At 44.1% G+C, this 15006-nt stretch overlaps 1 protein-coding gene across 2 annotated transcripts in view; it reads left to right on the top strand.

Annotated features, from left to right (window-relative positions):
- ETV6 (ETS variant transcription factor 6) overlaps positions 1-15006 on the top strand; it is a 286904-nt gene that overhangs the window by 226270 nt on the left and 45628 nt on the right. For both annotated transcript variants that reach the window (XM_006164802.3, XM_006164801.3), the window contains exon 3: positions 2172-2336. In XM_006164802.3, the coding sequence (XP_006164864.1) occupies positions 2172-2336 (165 nt within the window). The remainder of the gene's footprint in view (positions 1-2171; positions 2337-15006) is intronic.

The raw sequence follows: 15006 nt of genomic DNA, 5'->3' as shown, positions 1-15006 counted from the left end.
TTTTTTTGAGAGGTTTTTGCTATAGGGCGTGTGCACTCACCAGAAAGACAGAGAGAGACAGAGAGATAGAAAGCGAGAAATCACCCCCCAAGAGGGGATGGCCACGCCACAATCCCTTCTCCTCTCGGGGTTTTGGGCACGCACGCACACACGCCCGGTGTGAGTCTAAGCCACCGGGTCCAGAACTCGAACCACAGTTGACTACATGGGAGTTCAGCGACATAGTCATTATGCTAACTGCTGGTCCCCTAGATGTTCATTTTAAGGTCATTGAAAAGAGATGGGGCACTCCTGCATCCATAGACCAGTTTTCATGACCTAGCCAAGAATCCAAAACAGAACCTGGAATCTTTGTGTGGTTGTGTTTCATTTTAAAGACCGTAGAGCAACAACTTTGTCAAATCATTGTTCTATAATGGGGCTTCTTTTTTCTGTGTGAAAAAAGTTATTATGAAACCAAGAAAAACCTCTTACCTGCCCATCTTTCATGATTCTAATGCCTAGAGTTCATTATTCATGTCCAACAAGATGAACTTGTGTTGAGGGGACTTCCACACAGATAGAGGAAGCCAACTACACCTTTAGAACTCTATTTTGCAAAGGAACTACTTAAAAGACAGAGCCAGCAGAGGCCCTGGACATTCCCCAGGGGATCTGAGCCATTGGTTTCCCTCTCCAACAGGAAAGAAAAGCAGCCCGGCCAGTAGGTCAGATAGTTTTTGGTCATGCCTGGTTTAGGATAAAAGTTGATTCTTCCAGGATCAAACTGAAGAACACTTTCGTAACACTCAGGGAGTCTCCTTGGCACGTTTAAGGAACTTGTATTAGAGGCTGGAGCTCCTCTTAGCAAACAATGATTCCATTGTGCTCCATTCGAACTATTGATTCACACCAGGCGATGTTAGAGAACGAGGTTCTATTGCACATCTAGCATCTTCTGATCCAGTAGTTCTTAAATGTTGAGTCGCAGGACCCCTTTCGATTCTTAGGTATTGTCTGGAACCCCAGAGAGCTTCTGCTTGTATGGGTTATATCTAACCATATTTACCATATTGTAAATTAAAACAGATTTTTTTTAAAAAAAGTATTAATGTATTGAACAATAATAAGCCAAATATAAAACAAGTAGAATAGAAGCATTATTAGACATTTGTGTAAGTCTCTATAATGTCTGGCTTAATAGAAGATGGCCGAATTTTCATATCTGTTTCTGGATTCAATCTGTTACAAGGCCACATGTCAGATGACCTCTAGAAAATCCCACTATACTCTCACGAAAGGGTGAGAGGGAAAAAGAGAAAGAATCGCTTACTGTTGATACTTCATAGATACCCTAGAAAGGTCTTGGGAACCCTCAATGGTCCTTGGGTCACCCTTGGAAAACCATGGTTCTAAAATGTTGAATGGCATAGTAAAAAATTCTTACAGCAGCAAAATAAAAATGTAATCTCATCATCAAGATCCCAGAGACCCTACCTGCATGCGCTTTCAGTCTCACCCCCCAGACCTCCCTCCAGGCCACTGATTCTACTCAGATTCCAAGCACCAGCCCCACCAGGAAGTTCTAACATCAGCAGGTGGAATAAATAGGCAAAAGGCCCTTTATCCTTACCTTGCCCTCTTATTCCCAGAGACTAGCCTGACAGTTTCCCAGAGGCTGAGTGAATTGCTCTTCCTGGAAGAAGTTTCAGGGAACAGTTCATTATTTGGCAGCTCTGGAAGGTCAAGTTCAACTCTGGAACATTCTCACTTTAAAAGGACATTGGGCTACAGTCAGATTAGCTCTGATTTAAAGGTGCCCTCCAGGACGCATTGAGATGTGAGCCCCTGAGAGTGCCTCAGGCCAATCTGCACCCAAACTGGATTTAAGACAGCCCTGGAGCCTGGCAAGGAAGGGCAGGGGGCTCTAAGCGCTGCCTTCCTCCTACTGCCATGTAAAAAAGGATTATTTTGCTCATGTTGCCTCTAAATTAAGTTAATCTGCAGCATTTAGGAAGCTAGCGTTTTAACCTGGGACTAGAGTTGAACATAAGGGACTTTTGGGATACAGAGATTCAAAGAGTTAATTTTGTTAACTGTTCAGAGATTATTTCCCTTTATTCCAGCCCTCTCACTGACAAGACCTTCTTTTCCCCCCTCCCTTTTTTTCTGCCTCGCTCTCTCTCCAACAGGCTTGCAGCCAATTTACTGGAGCAGGGATGACGTAGCCCAGTGGCTGAAGTGGGCTGAAAATGAGTTTTCTTTAAGGCCAATCGACAGCAACACGTTTGAAATGAATGGCAAAGCTCTCCTGCTGCTGACCAAAGAGGACTTTCGCTATCGATCTCCTCATTCAGGTGAGAGTCTGGACTCTTGATGTATGCTCAGCTTGCAAAATCAGTCAGCCCCACTCGTCCTGCCCAAGAACTGGTATGCGGATAGGAGGTCATCGTGATCACAAGGACAGGGACAGTTCAGTAAAAGGGAGATCCTGCCTCCATAGCCAGTTTGAGGGGAAAAGAGGACTGTGATGTTTTTAGATCAAAGGCAGGCTTGAAGTCAGGAGAGGTAATCCGTTTAGGCCTATGGACAAAGGAGCGTAAGGGATCTGCTGTGTCATCAAATAAAGAAGAAAATGTTGGGCCCGTAAGTGGCGTGGAAGTTAAGTGCTGGATTCCACATGGCTGACCACAGTTTGAGCAATAGACATGCAGATTGAAAATCACGCTGGGGATGTGTCTGTGCATGCCCAAAATCCTGAGAGGAGAATGGAGGAGAAGGGATAGTGGCATGGCCATCCTCCGGGGATGATTTCTCACTTCCCCTCTCTCTGTCTCTTTCTGTGAGCACATGGGTTCTATGGCAAAAAACTAACTAACTAAATAAATAAATAGAAAGAAAGAAAGAAAAAAAGAATATGTCATTCCAGTCCCCTCACTCTACCTTACCCCTGATTCTTAAGACTTGTTAAAAAAAAAAAGATGCCTGAGACTGAGTAGAGGTTCCCAACTAAAAACAGACAAGAGAGAGGAAGTAGAGTAAACAGGGGTAGAAAGGAGAGTAGAAAGGAGAGAACTGAAGCTGAGTACAGGGAATTGTGGAGAACCTAGTAGCCAAGATACATTGAGAAATAAACTCAAAGGACTTCAGGTGAAATCACTTTGCTGACCTTTTGACATACTGCATCATGTAGAAATGCTACAAAATCACAAAGCTTCCTCAGGTTTTGTTTTTGTTTGTTTTGCCATGAGAAGTTTTTGCTATAGGGCACATGCACTCCCCAGAAAGACAGAGAGAGAGACAGAAAGTGAGAAATCACCCCCTGGGGGGATGGCTACACCACAATCCCTCCTCCTCCGTTCTTATGATCTTGGGCACGCACACACATGCACCTGGCATGAGTTTAAGCCGCCGGGTCCAGGACTTGAACCGTGATTGACTACATGGGAGTTCAGCGACATAGCCATTATGCCATCTGCTAGTCCTGCTTCCTCAGGTTTATCTAACTAGGAAGATCTGTTAATATAAGGACTCCTAAGACCGCAGTGGAAGACTTAGTTCAGTAGCAAGCATTTGTACCTACCACGTGTACTGCTGACCGTGGATATGACTTCTGACATGCTCCTCCATTTCATTTCTTATACTTGATGGTTATTCATAAAATAGCTTCTGGGAACTTCCTATGTCAAAGGAGAACTTGAGACTCAGGTTTCTGCCTCTTTAAGGGGTTAGTTAGTTATTGAAGTCAAAAGGCCATCGTTCTATTGAGTCTCTTTGCTACCCTGACTTTGATATGACTTCTCTGGCAGAGTCCCTTCTTTCCTGGACAAAGGGCAAAGCTCCTGCATAAGGTGTTGGCATAAGCCCTAGCTACCTTTGCCTCTTATTTACCCCTGGAGGCCTGCCAGAAGTTAATAACCTAACCATCATGAGGAAGTGTCCCCCATTACAAGGGGGGTGAAATAAAGCTGTAGAACAATATTTCTCCTGCTTTTCCTAATTGCACCAGACCATTTATATAAAAAAATACGAAAGAAGTTCTCTTCGAAGTATAGATGCTATTGAAACTTGAAATTTTATATCCCTGAAAACAAGTAATTTTTAAGGTTTGATAAGGAACGCAGAAATACCTGAAACTTTGGGACCAGCAGTTAGTGTAATGGCTATGTTGCTGGACTCCCATGTAGTCAACCGTGGTTCAAGTCCCGGACCCGTAGGCTTAAACGCACGCCGCGCACATGTGTGTGTGTGCCCAAGACCCCAAGAAGAGAATGGAGGAGAAGGGAGTACGGTGTGGCCATCCCCCCTGGGGGGTGATTTCTCGCTTTCTCTCTCCCTGTCTCTCTCTGTCTTTGTGGCGAGCGCACGCGCCCTAAAACAAAAACATCTCCTGAAAAAAATAAAAGAAATACTTGAAACTTTTTGTTTAAATCATTGATTCTTTCTGCAATCATAGAATAAGAAAACTGCAAAACAACCACACAGATAAGTAAGACTATTTGGGACCAGCATTTGGCATAATGGCTATGTCGCTGGACTCCCATGTAGTCGACCATGGTTTGAGTCCTGGACCTGGTGGCTTAAACTCACACCGGGCGCATGTTAGAGATCCCGAGAGGAGAATGGAGGAGAAGGGATTATGGCATGGCCATCCCTCCTGGGGGCTGATTTCTCGCTTTCTGTCTCTCTGTATCTTTCTGTCTTTCTGGCCAGCACACATGCCCTATAGCAGAACTCCCCCCCCAAAAAAAAAGAGAGATAAATAAGACTATTCTAAATATTAGGTCTTCATGAAAGTCATGGCATATCTTTCAAGGTTTTTCTATGCAAAATGCGTCATGATTTTCCCCAATAGTTCCTTTGACTGTGATGCAAAATACTTCCCTTTTTTGTTCTAGTGGAAACTCAAAGATACATACCTGGAGAGGAAAAAAAACAAAACCCAAACTCTTTAGGGTTCCAGTGAAGCCATCCATGTAAAACAAACAAAAGAAAACATAATGACGTGTTTTGACTTGATTCGACTTAGATGTTGGGCAAGCTTTCCTCCCAAGGCTTTGTGAATTTCCCCTTCATCGTATCTCAGGTGCTCCTCTTAGTTACTGGTTTGTTTTTCTCCCCTGTGATCTCTGTCAGCTTTGCTTATGAAACTAGAGTCTTCTTATTCAAAGATACATGAAAGCCTGCCAGTAGTTCCTTGCCACTTTGCCAGTGGGCGAGCCTGGCGGAAGATGGTACTGCTCTCAAGGGAGTCACTGCCCATTGGAGAGGCAGGGTGGCATTGACCCCAAAGGCAACAGAGAGCTGGAGAAGGGTGGGGCTCATGAGAGAAGAGAGGAAGATGGTCTGGAGCTTGAAGGACGGGGGAAGTGAGTCGGGGAATATTGTTAACCTAATATAGTTGGGCGATGGTGAGAAAAGGCAGCCCTCATTCTGCATGGTACTGGGGGACTGTAAAAATAGTCCTTCAGGCTAAGCCCTGGAGCAGAGTCTTCCTGATGAATGGAAGAGCCAGGAGGCAGGAAGGCCAGCTAACGTTGACGGCACTAGTCCAGACGTGAGGTGCTGGAGACCACAGCTAGGTAGGGGCAGAGAAATTCTCTCCACAAGTATTCACCGAGCAACTGTTCTGAGGGATAGAAGTACAGGCTTAGGGAGTTCTGCCTAGGAGAGGCCATTTCTAGTGAATTAGCTAGGAAGCTCATAGGTTTGGTAATGGAGCCCGCAAGGTAAACAAGAGGGAGATAAGGATGGGTGTTAAAGAGGAAGTGTGGGCCAGTTTGGGTAAAAGAGTCAGCGATCAGGCCGCCTATGCCAGATCCTCCTTTTCAAACACCGTTGACCATCACTCCCTATTCTCCCCTGCACTTGTCTCATTTTGCTTTCCCATGATGCCTTTCTCCTGGAAAGCTGCACTTGACTGCCATCATTGCTGCCCTAAGCTCACCCCACCTTTTTTTCTCCCATCTGTTCCCCAGTCTACACAACACCCGCCCACACACATGCACACACTGTGTTACACGTGATTATTTTCCATCCTGCATTCCTACTTCAGAGCAGATAGCTCGGTGTGAGCAGGGATTGTGTCCTGCCAAGCTGCCTTGTCTCCCAGGACCTAGCACAGGGCCTGGCATCCAGGGGACCTTCAGTAATATTGGTGACATTCAGACCCAGTTCGAGAACACCTTACAGCCCAGGTCAAGAAGTCAGGGTTTTATTTTGCAGGTGATGGGAAACCACGTGGAGTTTCGATCAGGAGAATGATATGACTGGAATTCTGCCTTAGGGACAGACCTTTGCCATCAGAGCAGAGTATGGCAGCATGAGAGCTCATTAGAGTGCTCCCGCTGCAGCCTGCTGTGAAACGGTGAAGTCCAGAGCTGGGTCAGTGAGACCCGAACGGGTACTTCAGGCTTAGAGTGGTCAGCTGACGGCGAGCTGATTGGGACATAGTGGGGAAGGTTCACTTGGGGGTGAACAAGGCCAGGACGCTCATGGAGACATGTCCTGTTCTGCAGTAGGAAAGGCGACAGGAGACGCTGCCCGAGCAGGAAGTGACAGAGCAGATTCATCCCCATTGCATAGGGGTGTGTGAGCTGGGGATGAGGACGGATTTATACTGTGGGTAACTTAATTAAGGCATCAACCAGAAAGCCACAGATAAAATGTCAAGATGCGATTCCTGCCAGGGGCTACAGGGTGACCTGCCACAGACAGAGGAGTGCTGGCAGTGGGTTTATAGGATAGAACTAAGGAGGAGTTGAAAAGACCCATCTCATGGAGGGGCCGCCCAGTAAAGGGACAAAGGCTGGATATAGCCACCAGCATTTTCCTGGGCAAAGACCAGGTTTAGAATGAATATCTGTTTTGCTGCTCAGATATAACATTTGCCTTCCTTCCTTCTGTCATGGGCTTTATGCTGCAGCAGTTTGAAGTCGCTGTCCTGAGGCCTGGGTTCTACCATGTGGCTCTTCACAAATCATATCACTTCGCTTGGCCTTATTTTCTTCATTCATAAAATGGAGTTTTCACCAGGTTGCTGCTAAGTTCCCTTCAAATCTTAGTTTACTTAGGTTTTTGCCATTGGACACATGCACTTGCCAGAGAAAGTGAGAAATCACCCCCCAGGAAGGATGGCCATGCTGCAGTCCCTTCTCCTCCATTCTCCTCCTGGAATTTTGGGCATGCATACACATGTGCCTAACATGATTTAAAGCCACCAGGTCGGGAACTCAAACTGCAGTCGGCCATGGGATTCCAGCACCGTAACCACTACACCACCTGCTGGCCCCACACCCTTCAGCTCTTAATAGCTGGCCCAACCTCAACACTCAAACAATATTAAACTTCAGTAAATAGAACAACCTCCCACCCTACAGGCAGTGAATAAATACTTTCATCTCCTCCGACCTATATAACTTGTACAGCATGTACTTTATGCAATTTTTCCCTATCGCCTTTCTCTGACTCTTTTTTTATTTTGCTGCAAAAGAAGATTTAACAGTAGCTTCTCACTCGTCCTGGTGCTTCTGGAATGAAACAAGAGTGTCCAGTTGCACCATGAATGTGATGTCTCTGTCTTCTCCCCACTTTTTTTCCTGCCTGGCCTCACCCAGGGTTGTGCTCTCTGTATATGGAAATAACATTCTTTAACACAACTCGTCTCCAATGTAGAGAAGACAGAACTGGATTATAGTTACCTGAAACATTAATATACCTTAAGTTTAAATATAGTAGCCTTTCTGAAGTCCATATTCTTTGACCATTTTAACAAATTACACTTCTCTCCACTTCCAGAAGAGGCCTTCATTTTCAACCACCAGAATAAAGCAGAAAACATAAGTAGTATGACTTAAATAATTATATTGTTTCTAAACAGAAGATTTTAAGGTTGAAGATAAATGGAGTATTTTCTTTAAAATCTATTTGGAGGATAGATGATGACAAATTTGTAACGTTTGCAGAGCTAAAGAATAAATGTAAAACGGTTCTAGTTGTATAAAACCTCACCCGGACAGAATAATTCTACCAAGTTCTTGACCTACTAGACAGTGACTACACTGAGTAGTTCTGAGGTGATTTTAGTTCAGGGAAGTATTTGTGATTGTTGACTGTACTGAGACTCTGAGAAGCACAATAAGAACAGACAAATGTTAACTTTATATTGGGTTGTTGGAAAAGACAAGACATATATTTTTTGTTTTCTGTGTAAAATTGCATCATGACTTTTCCAATAACACAATATTAACTCTAAGAGTTTTTATTACATGACTCTCAGGTGGAATGGATTTACATATTTTATATGAACAAAGAAACTCCACTTTTTTGTTTGTTTGTTTTGGGGAGAAGTTTTTGCTATAGGGCATGTGTGCTCACTCACCAGAAAGACAGAGAGACAGAAAGCGAGAAATCACACTCCCCCCAGGCGGGTGGGGGAATGGCCACACCACAATCCTTTCTCCTCCATTCTCCTCTCAGGATCTTGGGCACGCATGCACACGCGCCCCCTGTGAGTTTAAGCCACCAGGTCCAGAACTCAAATCACAATCGACTACATGGGAGTCCAGTGACATAGCCATTACGCCAATTGCTGGTCCCCTCCACATTTTATTACCAATTTAATTCATGTTAAACTCTCTAAGCACCGTAAAAATAGAGAGAGAGAGAGAGAGAGAGAGAAAGGAACATTTTCAAAGTCTTCAATTCAGCAAAAATGCATTGGGAATTCACAAAGTAAATCAGCTTTTAGCATACTCTCACGTGCTTTTGCAAATTATTTCTTCCCTTTCCAACACCCCAGAGCCTTTATCATTGGAAATATGCTTTTATTTTATTCTTCGAATATGGTAAAATTCCTTTTCAAAGTTACACTGAACATATTACTCTTTGATACATAGGCTGGTACTTCAAAAAGTTCGTGGAAAAATGGAATTAAAGTCTGAGTTTATTTTGGTAGCCAAAATAAATTGAAACCTATATTTAGTTTTCCATAAATACAATTTTCATTAGCTTTTTGAAGACTCTCTGTATAGTTCCTTGGTCCAGTTCGTCTAGTAATTTCTCTTGCGCAACGCTGGGTGGTTCGCTAGACCGACAGTCTATGTCAACTACCAGCTCTAGAATTAAGTCAGAGAATCAAAGGACAGAAGTCAGAGAAGGATAATTGAAGCCCTAAAATGTGGGATAGCCCTGAATGAGAGTTGAGGCAGGTGTGACCTTAACTGAAAACACAGTAGGATGGCTTTTTCTTTTACTGAGTCTTTGAACAAGCAGAAGTAAAAATGTTCATCACACATTAGATAAGTACTTAGATGAGTCACGTATGGGAAAGTCACTTAGTTTTTTAGCAAATCACTTTTTGCACTTGTGAAATGGCAGTGGTAGCCAGTGCTCCATCACACAGACTGATGTTATGGTTTCGTTGTTTTCGGTTTCTGTTATAGGGCTTGTGCGCTCATCGGTGAAAGACAGAGATAGTGAGAGATTACCCTCTCCCCGGGATTTCAGGGGATGGCCACACTGCAGTCCCTTCTCCTTCACTCTCCTCTCAGGATTTTGGGCGCACACACACACACACAGCGTGAGTTTTAAGCCACTGGGTCTGGGACTTGAACCACAGTTGACCATGTGGGAGTCCAGTGCCTTAACCACCACATCATCTACTGGCCTCCAGAGTGATGTTACAATGACATATACAAAACAAACTGCACAACACTGCCTTTAATAAAATTTATACCTAGTTCACAATATTTATTTCTATTTTCTTAGGAATTTATTATTTGGTTTATCTTCCCTTATATCCAGTTTCCTGTTAAAGGCCTTTTTTTTTTCCTTTTTTTTTTTTTTTTTTTTTTTTACTGGGCGCGTGTGCTCGCCAGAAAGACAGAGAAAGACAGAGAGATAGAAAGCGAGAAATCACCCCCCAGAGGGGATGGCCACGCCACAATCCCTTCTCCTCCATTCTCTTCTCAGGTTCTTGAGCACACACACACACACACGCCCGGCGTGAGTTTAAGCCACTGGGTCCGGGACTCGAACCGCGGTCCACTACATGGGAGTCCAGCGACATAGCCATTACGCTAACTGCTGGTCCCAAGGCACTTTTTTTTACTACAACTGTCTGATTTATTCTTTTCTTAAATATTAAGATTTAATTTTTCCCACAATCTGTCCTTCTTTTCCCAAGGTTTCTGTGTCTATGACATAAATATTATGCTAAATTTCAAATATTGGTTCGTAAGAGACTAGTTTATTTTATGGTCAACAGAGAGTCCTCTGTATTAAATAAAAAGGCTTGTAACTCGATCAACCTCTATTTTGAAATCAGGAGCAAGGAGAGTTAGAAAACCAGGCAGTCTAATTACAGGAGGAGACATGTCAGGGTGCCAATGGGATCCCCCTAAGCCTGTGAATGCTTAAGGAGACTACCCAGAAGGGAGAGTTTTCTAACAAAGTTAAAAGAATATCTTTTGCACATCAACATGCTTTTCTTTCTTTCTTTTTAAAAGACTTGGTCAAAAGGAAACTCAAATCTCTGAATAAAAACAGAAGAGCAGAGAGAACTGTTTGCAAATTCAAAATGTGTAATTCAGAAAAAATACATAAAGGTTATGCACATAGCAAATTATCACCATTTTTTTTTTCTTAGAGAGATTTTTTTCTATGGGGCATGTGTGCTTGCCAAAGAGAGAGAGACAGCGACAGAAAGCAAGAAATCACCCCTCAGGAGGGGATGGCCGTGCCACAATCCATTCTCCTCCATTTTCCTCTCAGGATTTTGGGCATCTATGCACATGGTGTGAGTTTTAAGCCACCAGGTCTGAGACTCGAACTGCAGTCAGCCATGTGGAAGTCCAGCGACATAGCCATGTGGGAGTTCAGCAACATAACAATTACGCCATCTGCTGGTCCCCCAAAATGCGGATTTTAACAATGTTAAAGTTTTACCTTAAACTTGAGAAGTTAGAAGTTGGGAAACCCCACGGGACAGACTGTAGGTAGCATTGCCGATGACACTAAACGTGGTCCAGCCTTCTGAGAAAAAGCAGTATACAATAAAAACTTTAAAACTAATTATACCTTTTCAATGATAATTCCATGCCTAAGAAAATATCCCAAGGAAATAATCCAATGGGGAGGGGGTGGGAGAGATGCCCTTAGCAATTCTATTTATAATAGTAAAATTCTCCACTTACCTTCAGTATGGGTCTAGCCAAGCAAACTTAGGAGGATAAATATAATGGGATACACTTTAGCTTTACAGTCATTCATTCAGTCCCTCGTTTACTGTTGTTTCAGTAGATGATGTAAGAGCTTGCAGATCATGTTCAGGATTTTAAATGTTATTTTAAATACAGGCAGAAGGCATTTCGGATTTAAAGCGGAAGATTGGCACGAGAAGGGCACAGGTGCGAAGTGGAGGTGGGCAGTGTGTTTGGCTGGGGTGTAGGAGCACTGATGGCCACCGGAACTAAGGCAGCGCCAGCAGTGAGAAAGGAATGATTCAAGGCACATTCGAAGGCAGAGTTTTCAGGTCTTGGTGATCGACTGGTGTTAGAGGAGTGGGAGAGAAGAGCTAAGGGGGACTCCTAAGTTTCCTAGTGAACTGTCTAGTTTACTAAACTAGGGAAAATCATCCGGTTTATAAAGGCTTTTGTGTTAGACATTAGAGATGTGGCGTCTTCCAAGAAGATGTGCGTAGGAGATAACTGAACCTCGTCCTGGAGTTCAGAAGACATGACCGACTGGAGTAGATTTAGCATAGAGAAGCTGGTTGAAGCCAAGGGAGCAGATGAGATTCCCTAAAAAGAAAAGTTAGTGAGAGCCCTGGGAAACCTAATACTGAAGGGTTAGAGGAGGAGGAAGATGGAGCAGTGGGAGAAGTAGGAATCTCTGACTCCTAGCTACAGAGGGGTCCAAGAGAGAGGTAGTGTCTGAGGGGTCAGGCAGTTCCCAGGTACCAACTGCCATTACCCTTTAGATCGGACCATAGGGGGTCTCAGCAAGAGCAGTTTGGAGCAGGTGGGAGTGGGGGAAACCAGACTGCAAGGTGAGAGAGCAAAGGTAACAGAGGCGGGCAGCTCCTGGAGAAGGTTGGCTGCCATGGGAGGAGAGAAACAGGAGCAGCCCCTGGAGGGAAGATAAGGCCAAGGTGTGTGTGTGTGTGTGTGCGCGCGCGTGTGTGTGACACGTGCATGTATAGACAGGAAAGACCTAGAACTACCTGGAAGCAACCCCCCAAAAGTGGCTGAAGGTGCAGCTGTGAGTGGAGGGGATTATGAGAAAGCTGTGGCTGTAAACTAGAGAGGTCTCTCTGAAATGATGTCAACCACACAAAAAAAAGTTCTATACTATGAATGTGACTTAACTTTGCAGAACTCATACATATGTTTTAAACAACGAAAGTATTAAAATAAAGAAAATAGCTCTTTGGTCAACTTTGTGAGACACATCTGTTAATGGTTATCATAATCACACAAGATACCATCCATTGCCCATATGTTATGGTAGGCACGGGGCTACTACTTTGTATATACCATCTCATTTAATCCTCCTAACAGTCCTGCTACATCTGGGGCTATTTTGATTTTATAGAAAAGAATACGGCCCTAAGCCTTGAGCTGAAGGGCACACAGCTGACAAACAGAGGAAGTCCCACTTGAGACTGCCTTGCTCCAAAGCTGTCATTTTTCCCTTGACAATTAAAGTTACTTAAATACATTTAACCCCCCAAGCAGCATCTGTATGTTCTTGGTCTTCGTGCACTGTTGAGATTGATAAGGCAGCTTGCAGCAGTAGATTCATTCTCTCTTCTATCCATTTGAAACAAATTGGAAGAAATTAATAGAATTTAGGATTCTCAAAGGAGATGCCTGCCTGCCTTGTCAAGATCAACAATATAAAATTGCATATGTATTTTGATTTTTACATTTTTTTAATGTTTTTTGCCATAGGGTGTGTGCACTCACCAGAGAGATAGAAAGAGACAGTGAGAGGGAAAATGAGAAATCACCCCTTGGGTGGATGGCCACACCACAATCACTTCTCTTCTGTTTTCCTCTGGGCATTTTTGGCATGCATTCACATGCACCTGGTATGAATTTCAAGCTGCCAAGTCCAGGATTTGAACTGCAATTGACCATATGGTAGTCCAGAGCCTTAAACACCACACCACCACCTTTTGGCTATATGTGTATATTTTGTTTGTGTGTATGTGTGCATGCACCCAGGAATATATCTAGATTTTAGAGCCTAAAGCATATAATTTGGGGGACACAGATTTCTAGGACTCTTCACAAGGACCTCGGCAAAGAAGGGCCCTGACGTTTAGTAGCATTATGGCCAAGCCACCTCTGCGCGTGCATGTGTGTACATAAACACATAGGTACGCATGAAGAAATGCAGAGGAACCAACAAAGATGATCGTCCGTTGATCAATAGGCATTGACTCCATCACTTAATACAGTAGAAACACTAGTTGGTACTAATTATTTCTTTTCTGTGAAGATATTTATTAAGAATCAAATGTACCAAGAATTTTTTTGGCAAGTGCCTTTTGTATTTAAGCCAATGTTCATTGGCTAAATTAGATGTACAGTGAGATGGCTCATACTCTTTATTTTTAGTAGGCAAGTAGATATAATTTAAAGTATCTCAGGGCCAGCAGAGATAATGGTTACATCAGTGGACTCCCACATAGTTGACCACAGTTCAAGTCCTGAACCCGGTGGGTTAAAAACTCACACTGGGTGCATGTGCATGTGCTCCCAAAATCCCAAGAGGAGAATGAAGGTGAAGGGATTGTGATGTCACCATCCCTCTTAAGAGGTGTTTTTTTCGCTGTCTTTGTCTCTCCGACGAGCACATGCTCCCTATAGCAAAAATCTTTCTTAAAAATAAAATATCTTGCTTATCCCAAGAGGCTTTTGTTCATATTGCCTTTTAGCTGTGCTCTCCTGCACGGAGCACATGAAGGTTTTAAGAATGTAGGGACCAGGGACTAGCAGTTGGCGCAGTGGCTGTGTCGCTGGACCCCCACATAGTCAACCGCAGTTTGAGTCCCGGACCTGTGCTGGGCACGTGTGCGTGCGTGCCCAAGATCCCTAGAGGAGAATGGAGGAGAAGGGATTGCAGTGTGGCCATCCCCCCCTGGGGGGTTGATTTCTCGCTTTCTGTCTCTCTGTCTCTCTCTATCTTTCTGGCGAGCGCATGTACCCTATAGCAAAAACCTCTCAAAAAAAATAAAAAAGTACAAGAGTGTCTGTGACCTCGTGGTTAAGGGAGCTGGATCATATACCCTATAGCAAAACCCTCTCAAAAAAAAAAAAAAAGTACAAGAGTGCCTGTGACCTCGTGGTTAAGGGAGCTGGATCCCGCATGGCCAACTGTATGACTTGCGTCCTGGACCCAGCAGCCTGAGAAACATGCCGGGCACGTGTGTGTGCCTAGCATCCCAACAAGATGGAGGAATGGAAGAGAAGGGATTGCAGCATGATCATGCCCCATTGGGAGCTGCTTTCTCTCTATCTCCCCCATCTCTCTCTGTTAAGTACAAGTGCCCTATGACAAAAGTTTAAAAAAAGAAAGACTATACTAAGAGAATCAACTGAGTGTTGGAGGAGCTGAGGGGCAGTAGACACAGAAGAGGATTAGAGGGTCATCTTTTTTATTTAGGAACCCAGTGGAGACAATGCACAGGTCATGTATTATTCTAGAAGCTAAAGCTGCTAGCCGAGGTGCAGGGGGCTGCGGAGGAAGCCAGGTTCCAACTCAGCAGAACTTCCCACCCACTGGAGCTGTCTCCGCTGGTGTGCCTGTGCTGCAGCAGGCTGTCTGTCACCAAAGTGCTCAGCCAAGCCACTTCTCACTCTTAGTGAGCAGAAGGAAGTTCAAGTCAGTCTGAGAAACCCCTAGTATGCTCTCTGGATCTAAGACTCCGTTCCTGGGCCCACACCCTAACTGTGATCACACACATGGCACACACACAGGATGCCGGTCTCATGCACTCCCCTGGCAGGGATGTGTTTC

This window comes from Tupaia chinensis, unplaced genomic scaffold (assembly GCF_000334495.1).
Source record: "Tupaia chinensis unplaced genomic scaffold, TupChi_1.0 Scaffold143728_1, whole genome shotgun sequence".
Lineage (NCBI taxonomy): Eukaryota > Metazoa > Chordata > Mammalia > Scandentia > Tupaiidae > Tupaia > Tupaia belangeri.
This window is presented reverse-complemented; position numbering and strand designations above follow the sequence as displayed.